At 43.4% G+C, this 21,664-nt stretch overlaps 1 protein-coding gene across 2 annotated transcripts in view; it reads right to left on the reverse strand.

Moving 5' to 3' along the window:
* Positions 1 to 9,656, reverse strand: part of il16 (interleukin 16) — an 82,484-nt gene extending 72,828 nt beyond the window's left edge. For both annotated transcript variants that reach the window (XM_035999851.1, XM_031300978.2), the window contains exon 1: positions 9,419 to 9,656. In XM_035999851.1, the coding sequence (XP_035855744.1) occupies positions 9,419 to 9,431 (13 nt within the window). In that variant the 5' untranslated portion in view covers positions 9,432 to 9,656. The remainder of the gene's footprint in view (positions 1 to 9,418) is intronic.
* Between the last annotated feature and the right edge of the window lie 12,008 nt (positions 9,657 to 21,664).

The raw sequence follows: 21,664 nt of genomic DNA on the forward strand, positions 1-21,664 counted from the left end.
GACTCTATATTTTATAAGAAACCTAGTGAAAAGCGGTGGATGATCTTCATAAGTTGAGATTTTTGGTGCATACTATCTCGGCCTGCTTCGTCTGCTGAAGCCTGAGGATTTCCTAGCAGAGAATCTCAGCACACTATGCCACCCAAGAAGGACCAAAGCAGCTACCAAAGTAATGGAGAGGAGTTGGTGTCACTCTCACAGGTATGAGCTCTAATGAGTCAACAAAAGGATCTGTTCATGCAACTTCTGCAGCAGCAAGAAAGCAACTTCAAAACTGTTGTGGAATTACTTGTGAACAATGTGAACATTCGGATTGACAAATTGACCAGGGAGACACAGGAGCTGAGAAGCAGCCTGCAATTCTCCCAGAAGGACATTGATGATCTAACAAAGAAAAATGAGAAAATTGAGTCAGAGAGAACAATTGCTTGTGCTGAAACCAAAACAATGCAGGGGAAATTGGCAGAGATAACTGAGAAAGCGGACTACTTGGAGGGTCAAACAAGAAGGAATAACCTTGTTGTGGGTGGCATTCCTGAGGCCCAGAATGAAAGCTGGAAGGAGACAGAGGACGAAGTCAGGTGTGTGTGAAACTTCACCTGGACAGTAGTCAGATGGTGATTGAACGTGCACATAGGACTGGCAATCCATCCGGATATTCTGGAAAGAGACCTAGGCCTATCATAATCAAATTCCTCAGATACAAAGATAAAATCGCTGTTCTGGGAAAGGCTCTGAAAGGCAACAACATCTATGTGAATGAGGACTACACTGAAGCTGTCAGGCAAAAGCGTAAGGAACTCATTCCAGCCATGAAAGCTGCCAGAGAACGAGGTGACATAGCCTACATCCGCCATGACAAGCTTATTGTCCATCCCCCTGCCCAAAAGCATAAGGATTAGAAAGGCACCAATGGCCAGGAGCTGGAGCTGGAGCCAGGAGCTGGAGCTAGAGACTAGTTCTCTGGTTTCCTTAACTTGAGCTCATATAGACTGAACTGAACTACATTTTTTATGGATAGTAGGCCCATTGATGATAGGCATCTCCTTCCTGTTTCAAAGGGTCTTGTTATGGCCCATTTGAATGTCTGCAGCATCAGAAATAAAGTACATTAACTTAACTATCTGATTACAGAAAACACCATTCATGTCTTGGCTGTATCGGAGACTCATCTGGATGCTACTGTTCTTGACACAGAGATTTCCATTGATGGCTATAATATTTTTAGAAGGAGGAGGAATAAACATGGGGGTGGCATAGCATTATATATCAGAAATAACTTTCCGGCAACACTGTGCTCTGAGTCTATCTCAGATAGTTTAGAATCTCTATGGGTCAAAGTGCATCTTCCTACCTTAAGCCGGTGCTGATCGGCTGCTGCTATAGACCTCCCGGGACTGATGTGCAATATCTGAATGATTTATGTGTGTTAATTGACAGAGTTACAGATGTGAATGGTGATATTTTTTTACTTGGGGATATGAACATAGACTGGTTTGCGAATCAATGTCCAATGAAACAAAAGATAGTTTCATTGATCGATGCTTGTAATCTGTCTCAGATGATCTCTCAACCAACCAGAGTCTTTACTAACAGTGCTGGCCATATTTCTGCCACTTGCATAGACCATATTTACACAAATATTCCTGAATGCTGCACTAAACCAGTTTCTCGATCTGTGGGTTTTAGTGACCATAATATTATAGCAATTACCAGGAAAACTAAAATTCCTAAATAATATCGGACCATTTCTTTTGTAATTTGGGCCACGGTCCGACCTCTGAGGCTGTGGCATTAACTGCGTCTGCAACATGGATAAAATGAAATAAGTTGGTACTGAACATCTCGAAAACCAAATCAATTATCTTGGGATCGAGTCATAAACTGTCATCTACACCAAAGATGAGTTTGAACTTGTTTGGGGAACCTATAGAACAGGTAGATAAAGTAAAATTGGTGGGCACAATAATAGATAGTCAGCTGTCATGGGCAGAACATATTGATACCATACTGAAGAAGATTGGTTGTGGTATCTCTATGGTGAGGAAATGTCTTTCTTATGTCCCTACACACATCGTGGGACAGGTGGCTAAATCTTTAATTTTATGTCACCTGGATTATTGTGCACCTGTATGGTCATCTGCAACTAAAAAAATTACAAACTGCCCAAAACAGAGCTGCCAGGTTAGTATTACATTGTCCCATAAGAACAAACACTATCAGTATGCACCAACGGTTAACAAATGGTTAACGGTAGAGAACAGGCTGGTTTTCAATACAACTACATTTTTCAGAAACACTGTCCTTTCTTCTCAACCTGTTTTCTTTTATAACCAAATTGTTAGGTGTGATCAGGTTCATTCTCATTTGACTAGGTCAGCTGATGATGGCCAGATGATGTTACCATGCCCAAAATCAAATGCTTTAAAGAGAGTTATTTATCGCGCCATCAATCATTGGAATAACTGCCCACTGAATATAAGTAAAATGAATAGCAAAGTCTCTTTCAAGTATCATCTGAGAATGCACTATTTAAAATTGGGAGTAGGGAATGGACATATTTACTGTATGAATGTAATACTGAATGTAATACTGTAATAACCTATTCTGAATCATTTCTGATGATGTTTATAATGATGTCTACAGTGTTTTACTGCTTTTAGATTATCATTGTTAAGTGATTTATTTTTCTTTTTGTTGTGGACCCCAAGAAGACTAGCTCGTCCCACTTTGGTGACAGCTAATGGGATCCTTTTAACAATAAACAATAAACCTGTCCCACTTCAAGAGGGGTCAGCTCCGGCGTCCCGTGGCAGAAACACTTTCTCTGTGTAGCGCTAGGCGTTTTTTGCATCAACTTTAATATCGGACCATTTCTTTTGTAATTTGGGCCACGGTCCGACCTCTGAGGCTGTGGCATTAACTGCGTCTGCAACATGTTGTATTTGTATTTTGGCATTAGTAATGCCTTCCAAACATATTTTCCTCTTTTCCACCTCTCTAACAAGAACTACAACTTCACATTGAGTGAAAGTCCTTTGCTTTGTTTTCCTCTGTGCGCATGATGTCGGAACGGATTAATATTAATTTGGGGCGTTTCACTGACTATTTAAGGGCAATTATGGGCATGACATGAAGCCGCCACATTTAGAGTCGATTGTGATTTATAAAGGGAATCCAGCGTAGGACGTTTCTGTGCGTACTCACATCCTATGTTTCGTCCGTACGCCACTTCTGACGCAAATTCGCTTTTATAAATGAGGCCCCCAGGGTCTCATTTATAAAACTGTGCGTAGGATCCCCTAAAAGTGTACGTACGCCCAAAAGCCAAAAATGGCATACACCAAAAAAAATTCTGATTTATGAAACCGTGCACACACACACCTGTAAGCAACGTTCCCTTTATAAATCATAGATTACCCACAAGTGTGTGTACGTGAATCAGCCTGTTATCCCGCCCTGTACACACCCATTTTTAACCATAAATAGTCAATGCAAAGCACCTCATGAATGCTGATCAGTATGTTAATAACCCTGGCAGTTGTTCTTTCGTTATGCCGAATCATGACGTCTGGTCGGTGGGGAAAAAGCAAAAAACTTCTCAGATGCTCGGGAATTGCTGCAAATTGAATTATAATGTCAGCCTGTTCTCGCACAGTGTAGGGAAACCTGATCGATAGACTACCTATATTAATAATACTGTCCAAAACGGCAGGCATAACGGCACTCGGGGACAGCTTCGATATACCACACCTATATGATAAGATTTAACAGAACTATATTCAAACAAGCCTTAGTGATAAAGTTGAAGATTATATATAATATTTATAAAAAACACTTTGCTGTCTGCCATTTCCCTCTGGAAACAGCCAGGTGACCCCAGAGTGGCGAGGACCTGTATTTGTACCGGGATGGCACGGTTACGGTGCATTGCCCACTCTACTGGACCAAATTCAGGACATAGATCCAGGAGCACAGCTTCAGGGAATTTAAATTGGCATTTTAGCCGTTCATCGTCATGGTCCCTGAAGTCTCTTTCTCTCCTGATTCTTCTATTGGCGTAGTCCTCCTGCAGTGCCAGAAGTGCCATCATGCAGCATTACGCACGGGGGTCACCGCAGTATTTATATGTTTACAACAATTTGACAAAATCACAGCATCAATTAGTGGTACCCCCCACCCCAAGATACAATTTGAAGACGAAAATCTAATAGGCAAACACTTTTCTTCATGCTGGTTTTGTCATGAACAGTATTGAAGTTCAGACCGATAACGAGGACATAGAGTGTAACGATTGCGCGAGAGCTTAACGGCTGTATTTCCAGACTTTGACATTTGATGATATATGCACGGTATTAAAGACAAATATTTAGTTATTTAGGCTACACTGTGTTCTGCCGTTATCTAATGCTAGGGTATTTGATGTTATCCTGTATTCCATGCAGTCGGGCCATCTCCTCCTCCTGCGCTCCGTAACGGACAATGTGACGGTAAGATAAATACATTTTAAGAACAAATTTTATTTAAGATTTGATTTGGATTTTACAAGGTGTTTATGGAACAATTATCCCTCAGTACAAGCGCAAATAACACTGCTGGATTTAATCTTCATGATAATGTGGATGATATGGAGTGAAAAAATGTGCGTGTGCGCATCAATACTTGAAAATATTATGAGTAATCGTTATTCCCACATTTACTTTCTGCAGTCTGAGTTCAGTTCACCTCTAAATCTCAGCCAGTTTACTAGTAGAAGAGACTCGTGTTTTTGGTTGGAGCTCTTGGTGAATGAATGTCTGTATGCATGTAAAGACCTGAGAACTGATATTAGTGCAGCTATTTTTTGTTGCTCTGTGACAGCCAGTATGCTGACAAATGCCTCTCTGTGCTGTGAATATTACAGCATGCAGGTGGAATATAACAGAGCTCTTCAAACAGTCAATAGGCGACTGTATATAATGTGCTGAGGCAGTGACTTGAAGTCTCACTTTTATCTTCAACTTAAGACTGTGAAAAGACAAAAGTCTGACACCATCGTACATCTAACGTCAAAACGGGAAAAAGACTGACTCGAACCATTTTATGACCACCTTGCACCAAACGATTGAGACGACGGAAGCGCCCCAACTCTAGCAGGACTCTCAGGATTTCATTCCGATATTGGAAAATTGTCTGCGACAGTGGAATCGCTTGAAAAGTCGTTTCTCAGTCCGAGTCAGTCTTTTTTCCTGTCTTGACGTTCTAACAAAATCAAACGTGTTTGATATTATCGTAACTTTTAAGTCTTGGTAGTGAAGTTAAATCATGTGAACATTGTCAACAGCCAATGGGTGAGCTCCCTCCAGCACCAAACAGGAAGCAGCAAACGGCTAGAGCCAGTGTTGTTTATGGTTGCTATGGCTATGGTAAGCTAAATGCTAAAGAGGGAAAGTTGTCGATTTTCAACCCTTCTGAAGCGCGTCATCCAACGGGAGTTTTACCGGCAGATAAACCCGGACCTCTGGGTTCTGCTGCTATTCATCTACATGTACAGAACAGAAACTCTGCAAACTTTCCCTTAAGTTACCAGCTAATGCTAGCAGTAGCTAGCTAGCTTGGTTACATTTTTCATAACAAATCTAGTCCTGTAATGTTTGACCCTGCAAGATCTCCAGTCTTTACACATTATGACAGTCTTTAACGTTAGATGGGAGATGATTGTCTTTAAGTGTGAGATGGTGTCAGACTTTAGTCTTTTCAAAGTCTGTTCAAAGTCTTCTAGTGTATGGTAGGCATAACACTAAAATAAGTAGGCCTAAGGAAATTAAAGTAGCGGAGAGATGGAGACTACGAGGCTTAAAGGCCTCCAGCATATGTATTATAATACATAACATATATTAAAAAGTTAATTCCGGACTTTACTAAACAAAGGAATGCATTGAAATTACTGTTTACCCATTCAAATAGTTAATCATCTGAATACTAAAATAAATAAATCAGCAATATCCCCCAGGTCCCAGTGAATGAGTATGGAAGAAAGGCTTCCTTTTCTGGTCAATCAGTGGCTCTGATCCTGGAAGTGTGTTAGCAATTAAGGAGCATTAGTGTGCTTGTTGTGTTGGCCAGATAGACAGGAAACAGAGACATGGATCTCTATGCTGGAGGCCTTTAAGCCTCGTAGTCTCCATCTCTCCCTCTTCCTTCTCTTTTTATTGGCTCATACACACACTCCTGGATGGATGCCAGCACAGTGGGAACACTTAGAGCAGTAGGACGGAAATCAATCTCAGCTACTGTCTCTAAACCAACCATTCAAACATCATATTCATTCGCAGTATGAGATGAATGTGAATGCAAATGTGAATTTGGATAAAGCCAGGTCAGACAGCAACTAATCTCACATTGCCAGACCTTCCTCCACAGTGCTGCGGAGGAAGGTCTAGCTAGTCCACACAGCATTCTGGTATTGGAGAAAAACGTGCTCTGGTTTATTGGCAGCGCCGGACAGAGCCACAGTGCCGCTGCTAAATAGCCTCGGGAAGGAACTTGTTTTGGTGAAACGTGTACGTTCAAAAGTTGTTTTAGTCGTGCAACAGAAAACTCAGATTGGACAGATAGTCTAGCTAGCTGTCTGGATTTACCCTGCAGAGATCTGAGGAGCAGTTAACCATAGTCCTCATAAATCCACCGGAGTTTAGAACGGCAACACAAAGAAAGCGAAAGGTGACAGACATCTGGCTGAAAAGGAGGGACATCCGGCGGAATTTCTGGCTGCACTGGAGCAATCCTGGAAGTCGAACGTCAAGGATATAGACTAGACAGCAATCATCTCTGTTCTCGGTTCTAGTCCTTGAATTTGAAGAAGAAGAACTCTGGAGCTGGAACTGTGTACTGAATGTCTAGCACACATTTTATGTCTATATTGGAGAAGCTAACTAGAAGAACTGCATTGTAGTTTGGTAGCTACATTTAATGAGACACAGTACCTAAGTACATGTTTGAGGTACTCCAAACAAAATCACAAAACGCATAGTTTCTCTTTACTTGAGAATTACTATTTTGGGAGACTTTATACTTTTACACCACTATATTTCAGTGCATCCATGTCGATCACATCAACATTGTTTCTTAAATGGGGATACGCGTACTGCTAGGGTACTTTAGTACTGCAGGGGGTACGTGAGATTTTTTTTTTAAATGTTCATTTAAAAAACATAAGTCATGCAGAATTCCTAAAATAATTACAATCTATAATTATAAATGAATTTAGTGATTGTAAACATTTAAGAATTTAAGTTTTCAGGTTTCAGTTTTCTAAGTGCCTCTTTTTAAAGCTAGGCATTTTTTTTTCTACCAAAAATATTCCTGAAGGGCCTATCTTCATGGGTTCCATCCATCCATCCATCCATCCATCCATCCACCCACTAGGGACTGGATGGAACCCATGAAGGGCCTATCTTCATGGGTTCCATCCAGTCCCTAGTGGGACATCCTTTGTTTTACACGAAGTATGAGTTTCCATTTCTCAGGGTCTTAAAAATAACTTCTATGTAGGCTTTGTGTTGGTTCTGTAGGTATGTATATTTAAAGTGTAGCTTCCTCAGAAGCACTGGTTTCAGAGATGTGAAGATGTTGACTGCCTCCTGTGATGTCAGCAGAAGTACAGAGAGAGTCAAAGTTTCCTCAGACACACTGCCTCTATTCTGCTGATGTAATGGCACACAGCAGTAACTGTTTAGTGTGAAAACTTGGACCAAGAGGAAAAATCGGGAAAGAGGAGAGTGAGTAGTGCGGGTCACGTTGAAAGGTTGAATAAATGTGAAAATAATGCGTTTGCATATTCGTGTGTGTGTGTGTGTGTGTGTGTGTGTGTGTGTGTGTGTGTGTGTGTGTGTGTGTGTGTGTGTGTGTGTGTGTGTGTGTGTGTGTGTGTGTGTAAGTGTACATGTCCTCACAGAAAGCATACTTTTTGCCTTTAGCATTAGCAGGGCAGAGGCTTCAGCCTAACAGAACCCGATTGAGGGAAAGCAGAGGGCGGGACGGCTGTGCCGCTGAACAACATGTGTGTTGTTTGGACTTTTTACTGGGGATTTTTTCCAGTCTGTGAGACGGAGCAAGGCCGACAGAGGACAGCCAAGAGAGCCACCTGAAGGGACTCATGCTATGAATAATCTCCCACTGTCTACAATCCAGTGGTGGAGTGTAACTAAGTACATTTACAAATTTGTAGTACTTGTACTTTGTCTTTACTTGAGTCTTTTCTTCTCATGCCACTTTCTACTTCTACTCCGCTACATTTCAGAGAGAAATGTTGTACTTTTTACTCCACTAGATTTAGTTACTAGTTACTTTACACATTAAGATTTTTGCACACAAAACACATGTTGTTTATAAAATCTGATGTTTTGTTATAAATTAAACTAGCCAACAATAATACGGCCTACAAGTCCAGCTGAAATGATTAGACCATTAAACACACAACTGTTTGGATCATTTCCAGTTTCTAAAATGTGAGGATTTTTCTGCATTGAGTACTTTTACTTTTAATCCTTTAAGTACATGTTCCTGATGATAATTACATACTTTTACTTATGTAAAATGTTCAATGCAGGACTTTTACTTGTAACAGAGTATTTTTACAGTGTGGTATTAGTACTTTTACTTAAGTAAAGGATCTGAATCTTCCACCACTGCTACAATAAAAATTATTTACAGGTTTATAAGGGGACACGACTGATCTTGAATTCTTGATACGCAGATGATCTCACATTCTCCAGGGAAGCTCGGCTACACTGGCCTTTGTTGTGTCAGTGTGGAATGACAACGGCATGCTGTGTGAAGCCATGTGGTCGTAGCTTAGCCTGGCCCTGTGTGCTTCTGCATGGCTGTGGAGAGGAAGCCCTGCCCATCCCCTGCTGGCCTCACTCAGCTATTTGTGCTTTAAAAGGTCGCCTTGGAATGGACATACGCAATGTTATGTAATTTGTGTTTTCATAAAGGACCTCTGTGTGCAAGTGAGACACACACACACACACACACACACACACACACACACACACACACACAAACACAGACGCACGCACACACCCACACCCACACGCACACACACACACACACACACACACACACACACACACACACACACACACACAAACATCTCATCCATCTCATCATCTCAACTCATCCAGTCCTCAGGCCAATAAATGCACCATTTAACTTCCCTTTTCTGCAACTAATTTTGATAGTTACAAAATACTCAGAGACAGATCTCAGAAACATAATTTTCTCTCTTACTTTCCTGTCATATAATCTTTATAGTCATTGATATTACCTTGGATACCAGTCTGAGAGACACACACCATTCCAATACTGATGAACTTGCACTGATTAACCTCCCTGTTAAAAAGCCTTCAGCGTTTGGAGTGTAAGTCCTACTCACCGTAGCCGATCATGTTGTCCTTCAGCCAGTATCTACAGCTTCTACCGTAGATGCCAACAGGGGATTCAAAGGACGGATTCCCTCCAGACAGACAGGCAGAAGTCCAGACTGAACATCAGGTCAAAAACCAGACGCATCACTCAGAGCACGGCTTCCTCACTGGGATTCATCTGGGCTAATGTGCCTGTACCTCTTCTCCTCCTTCGTCCTCCTCCTCCCTCCTTTTCCTCCCCCTCTGTCTGGAGAACACAACAGTGTGTGTCTCAGTAAGGCACGGCTCCCCAAAATCACTGCCCCTTTCCTGTGAGCCAGCTCCAGAGAGGGAAACACTCCGTACTTAGCTGGGCCTGACCTCACACCTACACGGCCTTTTACAAGGTTCTCTGTGTGTGTGTGTGTGTGTGTGTGTGTGTGTGTGTGTGTGGGGGGGGGGGTACATACTAGGATGAATACTTTCTCTGTGGCCCACTACAGTTCATACATAAACACACACTCCTCATTTTAGTGAGTGTGTGTTTATGTATAAACTGTAGTGGGCCGCAAAGTTGAGTGTGTGTGTGTGTGTGTGTGTGTGTGTGTGTGTGTGTGTGTGTGTATGTGTGTGTGTGCGCATGCATGCATTTGTGTGTGTGTGTATTGACTTAGTTTTCAGTCTGGATCAGTGTTGTTTGAACTGCAGTACTGGCCAGTAAATATACAGATGTGGGTTGGTTTTGGTGGAGGCTGTGGATGGAGAGAACCCCTGAAGTTTGTTTTAGATTGGCTCTGGTTGGAGGTGAGGCCTTTACTAGGTTTGGTATGTAGTTTAGGACATGGAGGCGGATTAAATGTGGGCTATTTTTAAACGATTTAGGTTCACGTCAGCCACAAACACACTACAAGTGTAGGGAAGAGAGTGGTGAGACTGAAACATTGTCACCACTCTCTGAATGTGTAAATCTGTCTGCAGCTTCGCCACCAGGCTGACTTGGCCTCTTGTTTCAGAAACTGATGATGTAGGCTAAACACAAACAATATTTCATGCAACAACAGTGAAGTTTTCATGTAGTTACTATAATTGGGCCCGTGTTAGTGAGGACTAGATTAGGACTGTATTTAAAGCTGATTCTGGTTTCCAACTTCGCCCCAGGTGTGTCTGTTTAAAACACGGACAGAGACAACTTCTCTCTTTTGATGTTTTATTTAATTAAGCAACAGCAGAAACATGGGTGTGGGTAGCTCTGCTACATGTGTTTGTGTGTGGTCAGATCTCGAGGACGCACACACACACAATCTCAACCGGGTAGTCATCGTCCAAACTGCGATCTCTCCTTTTTCTTTCTCTCACTTTTTTCTCTGGGTGGTGCGCGCGGCGTGAGGTGCATGTCTGCGCTATTCTCCGACATGTATTCACAACAATCACTCCTGATTGACGGCCTTTTGTACAGCCCGTGTACTTTTTCGTTCATTTGATTTCCGATTTTGAAACGATATCCAAATTTGAAAAATGGGTCATTTTAAACCTTGTTAATATTGATGACAATGTGTTCAAACTGAAAATGAGCTATATTTCAGGAAATAAACTTGTCCATGATTCTATTGAGAGACTTCCAGCTGACAACGGTGTCTGTGAGCATCACTGGCCGGCCAGCAGGGAGGCGATCCCGGCCACCACCAGCTGGCTCAGTCAGACTTAAGTTTCTGACAACATCGGAGAAAATGTGCAGTTGGCCATCAATGTTTGTAAAACTGCCCATATTCAAACTCTACACAGTTAATTGCTGCATAAAAGAGTCTCAGTAGTGAATTTAGTGGTGAAATAGCAGATGGAAATTATCAAAAAGCAATCGATTCTATAATCTAGATCAGGAGTTTGCCGTAGCAGCAGCAGCAAACAACTGGAAACTTTTCACAATTTTTGTCTAGGACAGTTCACGCAGAAGGCAGGTTTATTCCTAAAAACATTATTTATTGTTGACAGCCACAGCCACACCGTACTTCCTCCGTCCCGCTCTGACTCAAAATTTGAGGTAACTCGGGTCATGTCTCCTTACTGTTTTGCATTGTTTGCTGCTAGCAGGCGCTGTGGAGACTTCACCACTGATGCTTAAGTAGCGACTAGCACTACGCTCGCCCATATATAGTTTCACCAGCTCGAAATATTCTCCTCCTCATCCACATTCTCTTCCTAGTAGTTAAAGTTTGGAGAAACAATGGAGTGTTTTTGAACCATTCATTTTACATCTGCTTACTATCTTGCCATCACATCTAATAATGGATGTATGCGCACTACGTGTACAAACACGTGTAACATAATTTTTCATACAAATATCTGTGTCCTTTTGCTAAATGAGTCAGATATGCTCTGTCGGGTGTGTGCCATGTATTTTGCTCTGCCTCCCTCTGGTGGCTCACCTGTGTCATTGTAGTTGGACGGCTCAACTACAACAATGAATTCAATGGATGAAATATTTACAGGTGTTCATGTAGCCTAAGGAGTGTAGCTATTTTTGTAAACTAATTATGAAATATTAGCAACACTACTATTACCTTACTACACATCTACTGATACCAATACTCTGTATGAGTGAAGGACATGAGGACCCAAGAATACTGTGTATGAAAATTAAATATCTGGTAACAAATTCAAGATATTATTAAACTTCCTATTGAATTCGACGCAAGATCTGGAACAAACTTGGACACAATGAAAGAGAAATCCACTTTTGTTTGCCACTTCTACCTGGGTTAAAATGCAGTCTGATATGTAATCTTCTGTGATTAACTTTATTGTAAAGTTTGATGTGTAAAGCATGTGCCTTGTAAATGTTAAACTGTGTACTATGATGTAAGAGTAGATGTATCTTGTTTCTTTCTATGCTGGAAGTCTCAGTTGAGAAATGAACTTAGAAACACTGATCTAATAGCACACAGTAGACAGGCTCTACTTCTGTACTGTACTGTGTGTAAGGAAATGGACCACACCTCAGAGGGAAAAGAGGGTAAAAAACATCCTCAGTAAACAGCCTGAGAGCAGGAAATACTCTCTCTGTTCTCTCTGGCCCCAACCTGACAGTGTTTGACTTCCATCTCTGTGCTGAGCCGGCAGACACTGAAGGGCTGGGCACAGTTGGGCCTATATTTAAACAGTAGTCCACTCCCCTCCTACTCGATAAACTCAGATAGAACACAGTAGACTTACTTTGTACATCTGTCCAAGGGTCAGAAAGGCATTTCTTTGTAATGACTGCTTCCTCAGTTGTGTTTATTTCTGCAACCCGTTCTCACTACCAACTTGTAAAATACGCTTGGTTAGTGGCTCTCAGCATTGGATACCGATGCAAAAATCACCCTTTAGCGCCTGTATGGGACGCACCGGGCGGAGCAGCAGCTTGACCACGGCGTTGTAAGATGACGTAGTATTAGTAGCGTCAACGGTATGAAAGACTGAAAATCAACATAAGGAGGTTGGTTGGGGTTGTGGATGGGTGAAACACCACAGCACTTTCACCCAGGAGACCGGGGTTTGTGTCCCGTTCTTATCCCATGTGTCACTGAAACGTACATTTTATAACCCCACCCATGATCTTTTCCTAAGCCTAACTGTCCCGCTCTTGTGCCGCATGTCAGATAAACGTACGCCCTGACCCAGAGCGTCAAAAAGTAACGCCAAGAGTCCCGACCAGGCACGTCTAAATATGACGCCAAAGGGCTAGACGTGAGTCCCCGAGAGCGTCAAAAAGTAACACCAAGTGTCCCGACCATTAACAGTCTATGGTCCCGACCAAGCACAAATTAGTTGAAAGCCCCACTGCGTCTGACTGAGACGCTAAAGGAGACTTTTTGTGTCAGTAACAAACGCCAAAGGCACCTGACCAAGTGTCGTTTTTTGACGCGGCTGGAGTGAGACTGCGTTGCATTCTACCACTCTGTCGCTACTTCCAGTCACATTCCCACTTACCTTGAACAGCAGCAGGATTCTCGCAAGAATCGCGGGACAATATATCACATGAAAATCCATCTTGTTAGGCTGTCAACTAATGCGTTTGTGTGTGAACAGCAGTGAACCGAACCAATCAGCATCTGGAGAGGAGCTACTGCCGTGGTTTAAGCGTTTGTGATCAACACTCGCAGCTCATCAAAAACCGATGCTTGGTCCGGTGCCTTTGGCACAAAAGTCTCCTTTAAGCCTCTCAGTCAGACGCAGGGGTCATTCAACTAATTCCAGTACAATCCCATCCGCAGTGATATTTGACGCTCTGGGTACCCCTTTGGCGTCCTTTTTCAACGTGCAACACCCCCAACATAGGGCGGGACCCCTTAGTGTCACCTTTTGACGCTTTGGGTTGGGACCCTCGGCTTCATTTTTCAATGTGCAGAATACTTAAAATGTACGTTTAACTGACACACGTGACAAGAACGGGACAGTTAGGGTTAGGAAAAGATCGTGGGTGGGGTTACAAAATGTGCGTTAAACACTGGACACATGGACATGGACACTAGGTAAAAGTGTGTTGTTTGACCCATCCACCACCCCACCCTGTGTCATTACGCTGGCTTTCCACAGGCAGCTTTTTTCAACTGCTACTCCGCTGTATCGGTTACACACAGCGGATTCCAAGCAGAACTGTGTCACCACAACATGATGCCAACAGTGTACACGTTTTGCAGACAATTTGTTGTTGGTGTTTCTATAGCCCTATCACAAACAATTTGGTAAGTTTTCTACTTCAGTCACACACTCTGCCATTTAAAAAGTTGTGTTTAATTGCCCTTTCTCAAACAGTTTCCAATGACGGCTTCTCAGATGGTTCTGTGTGCGTCAGGTTAACTTCCCCAGATCGCTGCATTTATTATAAAGCTCTATTGCCATTTCCTGACTCCCGCATCCTCCTGCTCACCTATTTCTCATTACCTAATCACCCTGCAGTACGTTTCTACTTTGCCTCTGCCTTAGTTTTCCAGTCGTTGTTCTGGCTGCCCGATCACTGATGATTCTCTGTTTGACCCTCTTCTGGACAAAGTTGGCCTGTTCTGACTCCCTTTCTGGTTTTGACCCTTGCCTGTCTTGCAATTCAATAAAGTCAACTTTTATCTCACTCTGACTGCCTGACAAGCCAATCTTCCTTTCAAAATATGACACTATCAAGATTCATGCAAACATAACTTGTAGTTAATCGCGTGTGGAAAATCCCTTCACTGAGCCTATAAGTTACTTACCAATTTCTGTATTGCACTTTTGCTGTCACATAACTTTCCATCATATTATTTTAATATATGGTTCTCTCTGAAGAAGTCAGTCAGATACACTACACTTTAAATATCTTTGTTTGTTATATAACACTGATTAAAGCATAGAAATAACTTGGATTGGTCATTAATGGTGACTTTGTGTAAATCTCTTGATGACCACAGATGATTTTGTGCTCACTGTGCCCCTCTGCTGTCAAAATGACAGCTTTGCCGACCTTACACTAAACGACTTTTCAAGCAATTACACTGTCGCAGACTTTTTCCAATATCTTAATAAAATCCTGAGTCTTGCGAGAGTTGGGGCACGCTCCAATCGTCTCAATCGTTTTGTGTAAGGTGGTCATAAAACTCAGTCCCAGTCAGTCTTTTTCCCGTCTTGACGTTCAGACATAATCAAACGTGTTTGATATTATCGTAAGTTTTAAGTCTTGGTAGTGAAGTTAAATCTTGTGAACATTGCCAACAACCAATGGGTGAGCTCCCCCATGTGTGGGGTGAAAGGATTATCAAATCAGTACATGCTGGTTTTCTTGGAAACAATTCTTGAGTAAAGTACTCTTTTGGTTGTGCACTTTTCATGACCACTGCACTTCATCCTATAGTAGCAGAATTTGTTATAAATAGAGGTTATCAGCAAATAAGGGTTTTAGTTGAATGTGCAATTATTTAGTTGAACATTTGGTTTAACATTTTTTATTCCTCTTTTATTATAATATTTTTTTTTATTACATATTTTAATATTATTATAACTTTAGCTTTTGTGATACATTTTCTGTTTGACTGCTCAATGTTCCATTTTTATTAAAAGAAAAACACTTATTGCTGGCAATTCATATCTATGTTGATTTGAAGTTTAATTGAAATGTTAGCATCCTAACACACTAAACTAAGATGGTGAACATGGTCATTGCCATTGATCATTGTGAGCATGTTAGCATGCTGCCGCACCGCACTTGGGTCTGGGTTCAGTATGTTTTTGGGTCAGGCCCGGTAGAGGTTACCAGAGGCGCATCCCTAGCCACGCTGCGGCGGCGCCCACACATCATCACCATCAGCCCTCGGACGGAGCTGCGGGGAGTGTGTTGACTCAGGGACGGAGGTCTCCGGTCGGGCAGCGGTACAAACTAGGTTGGCCATGAAAGGCGGCATCCACAGCCCCCCCGCGATCCCATATCCGTCTTCACAAAAAAAAAAAGAAAGGCGCACAGGAAACAAAAACCTTGAAAAAAATGATATACGACCCCGCCAAATCACAGACATGTCGATTCGCACGGGACTGATATATTATTCCAGGACCTCGGTGTTCGGTGAAATATGGTAGGTCATTTGCTGGGCAATTTTTACTTACTTTGCATGGGATTAAGATCACAGATAACCTCTGTAATAATTAAAAACCACTAGATGTCACTAGGGTTGGGTACCGAAACCCGGTGCTAATATATATAAACGACCGGTATCTACCGGACCGAATAGCAACGCTGCTTTCGTTGCCTCATTTCGGTGCCACTTAAATGCCTGCGCTGCTCTTTGATGCTCCAAAACGGACGTTAGAGGCAACAGAAACATTGCTGCATGTGACGCTAGTTAACACTTACCTTACACTTGACCGCAGGTAACGTTAGCCTACCATTAGCTAGTAGCTGCATGAAACATGGTTAAAATGCAGACATCTGACGTTAAACGGTGTAAAGTGTGACTGTATTATACTGTAGAGGATTCCAACACCTGGACAGTCTACAGCTGCCATTGTCGGAAAAACAACGCCGACGGTGCGTTCACTTGAAACTGGTAAGCCTTGTGGTGCATTCAAAGTTATTGTAAAATACCCTTTTCCCATCTGGTGGTTGTTTTGTTGTTTTAACAGCAATTTACTGGTGAAATAAGTTATTGTTATAAGTTATTGTTAAAACATTTTTAATAAATCATTTCATTTTGACCATATGGCCTTAGCAATAAACAAGTCATGGATAAAAAACAGAAACAGGAAATGTGAACAGTGCTTACATCACACACATTCTCCCCCAGTACGGAGTGATGAAGTCAGAGCAGTGACTGCAGAGGTTGACTGTGTAGATGTGTGTGTGTGTGTGTGTGTGTGTGTGTGTGTGAGGACAATAGGGAGCAGGGCGGGGCAGCGACAGGATATTAAGTGTGCATTGTGAGTAGCTCTGTGTAACAATGTGTACACCTTCTGCTCATCATGAGGAATCTCTCCAACTACTTTGAATCTAAAAAAAGATCCCGGAACAATTGCGGCTCAGAGGTCAGTGTGTGGGTGTGAACGCGTCCGGCCGAACCATTTCTTCCAAAAGAGAAAGCGAGGGTCTCAACAAGGCTAAGGTGAAGTCAGTCCTGTAGAGCGACGGGAGCCAAAGAAGGGCAGGGCCTGGAATTAAAAAGGGACTTGACAGACAGCCAAGTTTCCACATTCTGCGGCTGGATGTGAACCCAGGGTGTTTTCAGTAAAATAGAGCAGATGTCAAGGCTGGGGAACAACTGTTTAGTTCCATCACCTGCAATAACAGCAGAGGATTACCTCCCATCACCGTTCACAAGCAGCTCTGCTGGGAGCTGCCATCTGAATGCCTCCACTTAATGCATTATGGGAAAGATGTTCAGTTTAGTTTGGTTTATATGTTTTGCAGAACATGAAAAACTAATTACTGTACATGTAAAAATACATGTGAGGGTGTGGTAGAAACCTGTAACGGCTTATATAAAAACCACAACCAAAGGACATGCACAAATGTAGAGGCACAAAATAAAAAGTGTGCAAATAATTCATACAAATGAGAAACAGAAATAATTGACATATTTGTAGTAATAACAACAGTTTCCAAGAGTTATCTTTTTCCCCAGAATCACACAGTTTAGACAGCAGGGCATTTCTAAGTCTATTTTTATACATAGAAGGTGACATAGCCTCAGCCTGTTAAGCCTCTCAACACATCTGCCTATATGTTAAAGACCCCCTCCAGACATGTTTTAGGACAAATTAAAATACTCAATCATCTTCTCTGCTTCTCTTCATAGTCATTTGATTCATCTACCAACCCTTATGGAGCTGGCTCAGGTTTGCCTTGGACCAGCTCTTAGTTATGCTGCTATAGGTCTAGACTGCCAGTGGACTTCCTTTGACACACTGATCTCCTCTCTCTTTCCATCTGTGTGCATTCATGTCCCAGAAATGCTTGTTACTAACTTATACCTTACACCTAAATCCTGGTTGCAGCTGCCACCGTGGTCCTGCTCGACGCCCTGCTATGCCCTACTATGCCCCGCAACGCCCTGCTACCCCCCCCAACACCCTGCTACCCCCTGCTATGCCCCACTAGGCCCTGAACTGCTACAACTATTACTCTGCTTTGAAGAATAATTTGTGTCAGGTATGGTTTATCCACAGAAAAAGTTCAGTCCAAGTTGTTAAAAGTAGTTAACCCTTAGAGAACGAACCTCCTGCCTGCAGGTGGGGATGGTCGCCTTGCACACAAAGCCCATATGAAGTCATGTCCAGCAGCAAATCTGACTCGCTCCTTGTTACACATGCTTTCTGATAGATGTAGCAGGAGAAAAAGAAAGAGGGTGGTCTTTTCTCACACTTTGGGGTCTCTAGGCACAGGGACACATGTTGAAAAGCCATAAAAAAGTGTATTTCACATACTATGTCACCTTTAAGTATTAATATTTCACATTTTTCTACCATAACTCATATTTGTCTTTAATTCATGACTTTATCCAACTGTATGTTTGTTTTAATCTATCATAGTAATTAGGGATGCACAATATATTTGCAATCATATCAGTATCAGCAGCCTAAACAAACAGCAGCAGCAGCAGCCCACACATTAGCCAGTGTGCAGTGAAGAGAGAGAGAAAAGAGAGAGAGGGAGGTGTGTGTGTAGGTGAGTATAAAGTTGGCCGTAATTGTATAGCTGTGAACGTAGCAGTGCAGTGTGTGTACAGTTTATCTGTCGGTGCATAAATGCTACAACTCCTCAAGACCTAAGCTAAGTTCCTGTGTCTTGTTCGCTAGCTGCTGCTGGTTAAAGAAAGTGAAGGGGTTAGCCACGGAGCTAGCTAACAGCAACAGCTCAGGCTCACTAACTTAAGGTGGGCTGGCTCCTCCAAGTTTTTATTTAGTTATCTTTCCATGTTGCCATACTGAATTGTGCTGTGTTGCTACTTAAAGCTGTTATGTTCGACCACTATAATGTAGCCTCCGTCCCCAATGATGTCCTAGTGCTGCGTATTGTTTAGGCCATGCTGGGAAATAAATATAATGCAAAGAAATAAAATAATTTAGAGGGGGGGGCTTGAACAGTATATCTAAAATCTTGGCTACGGCCCTGCTGCCATCCTGTAATAGTGATAACAGGTCTGAACTCTAATACTTTCCATAAAATGGGCCAACTTGCTTGGATCATGAAGATTTTGTGATTAAATATGGTGTCACACAATCCAAAATATCTCTATAGGGGTCAAAGGTCATTTATCGCTCAGCTCAGAGCATTTTTGGAAAGAAAATACAGATTTTGTATAAAAACAGTAGTTTTACCTGACATTCTGTTTTAGTAACCCTCCCCTGTGTCAGCGCAGTAGCCCTGTCATTTAAGCGGCCAAACACTTCAATAATGCAGCCTGGATCGGTTTGCTCCTCTCAGGTTACTACAATACACCTGGAAACCTAATATGCTAGCCTGCCTGGCAAACGGGAACGGCAGCCACCTTGTAAAGTGCCAAACTGAAAAATAAAAAAATAAAACCCACATTGAAATACCTGAACATTGGTACAGTTAAACGGAATATCCCAGAATAGTTTATCTATCCAAAACTGCTCCCACCAAATACAGCTGGCAGCCAGAGCAGGACAGCATGTCTCTGTGTGTGTGTGTGTGTGTGTGTGTGTGTGTGTGAGAGTGTATGTGTGTGTGTGTGTGTGTGTGTGTGTGTGTGTGTGTGTGTGTGTGTGAGAGAGAGAGTGTGAGTGTGTGAGGTGTGTGTGTGTGTGTGTGTGTGTGTGTGTGTGTGTGTGTGTGTGTGTGTGTGTGTGTGAAAGACGGGTGTCGTCAGTGCCTGCAGGGATGACAGCTCCCCCGGGGGAAAAGGATAGGCAAGTGTTTCCCTCCTGCAGCAGGAAATGGGCGAAACCTTGCCCAAAATTAGGACTGCAGCATTTTGTTGTGTGAAGGAAGCCACTCCTGATAGCACAGGCTATAGGTTTCCTGTTGTGGGCCAACAGTTTTGGCTTTACCTAGTGCTGTCAGGGAGGCTGAAAAATGCTGGGTCAAGAAGCACTAAAAGGTTTCATGTTTGTATCAGGCCACAAAAAGGCTGATGCACTGAATTTACAAGCTTTAATTCACTGTCATATAGTCACATGTAGGGTCATATGCACTGTAATACACTAACTGCATGTAGGAGGGAGTATTTGTCAATTTCAGTTGAAACTCCAGTTTTGGTCTCCATCCATCCATCCATCCATCCATCTTCTTCCGCTTATCCGGTAACGGGTCGCGGGGGTAGCAGCTCCAGCAGGGGACCCCAAACTTCCCTTTCCCGAGCCACATTAACCAGCTCCGACTGGGGGATCCCGAGGCGTTCCCAGGCCAGGTTGGAGATATAATCCCTCCACCTAGTCCTGGGTCTTCCCCGAGGCCTCCTCCCAGCTGGACGTGCCTGGAAAACCTCCCTAGGGAGGCGCCCAGGGGGCATCCTTACCAGATGCCCGAACCACCTCAACTGGCTCCTTTCGACGCGAAGGAGCAGCGGCTCTACTCCGAGCTCCTCACGGATGACTGAGCTTCTCACCCTATCTCTAAGGGAGACGCCAGCCACCCTCCTGAGGAAACCCATTTCGGCCGCTTGTACCCTGGATCTCGTTCTTTCGGTCATGACCCAGCCTTCATGACCATAGGTGAGGGTAGGAACGAAAACTGACTGGTAGATTGAGAGCTTTGCCTTCTGGCTCAGCTCTCTTTTCGTCACAACGGTGCGATAAATTGAGTGTAATACCGCACCCGCTGCGCCGATTCTCCGACCAATCTCCCGCTCCATTGTTCCCTCACTCGCGAACAAGACTCCAAGGTACTTGAACTCCTTCACTTGGGGTAAAGACTCATTCCCTACCTGGAGAAGGCACTCCATCGGTTTCCTGCTGAGAACCATGGCCTCAGATTTAGAGGTGCTGATCCTCATCCCAGCCGCTTCACACTCGGCTGCGAACCGATCCAGTGAGTGCTGAAGGTCACAGGCCGACGATGCCATCAGGACCACATCATCCGCAAAAAGCAGCGATGAGATCCCCAGCTCACCAAACTGCAACCCCTCTCCACCCCGACTACGCCTCGATATCCTGTCCATAAATACTACAAACAGGATTGGTGACAAAGCGCAGCCCTGGCGGAGGCCAACTCTCACCTGAAACGAGTCCGACTTACTGCCGAGAACCCGGACACAGCTCTCGCTTTGGTCGTACAGAGATTGGATGGCCCTGAGAAGGGACCCCCTCACCCCATACTCCCGCAGCACCTCCCACAGTGTCTCCCGGGGGACCCGGTCATACGCCTTCTCCAGATCCACAAAGCACATGTAGACCGGTTGGGCATACTCCCAGGCTCCCTCCAGGATCCTTGCGAGAGTAAAGATCTGGTCCGTTGTTCCACGACCAGGACGGAATCCGCATTGTTCCTCTTCAACCTGAGGTTCGACTATCGACCGAACCCTCCTTTCCAGCACCTTGGAGTAGACTTTACCGGGGAGGCTGAGAAGTGTGATACCCCTGTAATTGGCACACACCCTCTGGTCCCCCTTTTTGAAAAGGGGAACCACCACCCCGGTCTGCCACTCCTTAGGCACCGTCCCCGACTTCCACGCAATGTTGAAGAGGCGTGTCAACCAAGACAACTCCTCCACACCCAGAGCTTTAAGCATTTCTGGACGGATCTCATCAATCCCTGGGGCTTTGCCACTGTGGAGTTGTTTAACTACCTCAGCAACTTCCACCAGGGAAATTGA

Source organism: Sander lucioperca, chromosome 3 (assembly GCF_008315115.2).
Source record: "Sander lucioperca isolate FBNREF2018 chromosome 3, SLUC_FBN_1.2, whole genome shotgun sequence".
Lineage (NCBI taxonomy): Eukaryota > Metazoa > Chordata > Actinopteri > Perciformes > Percidae > Sander > Sander lucioperca.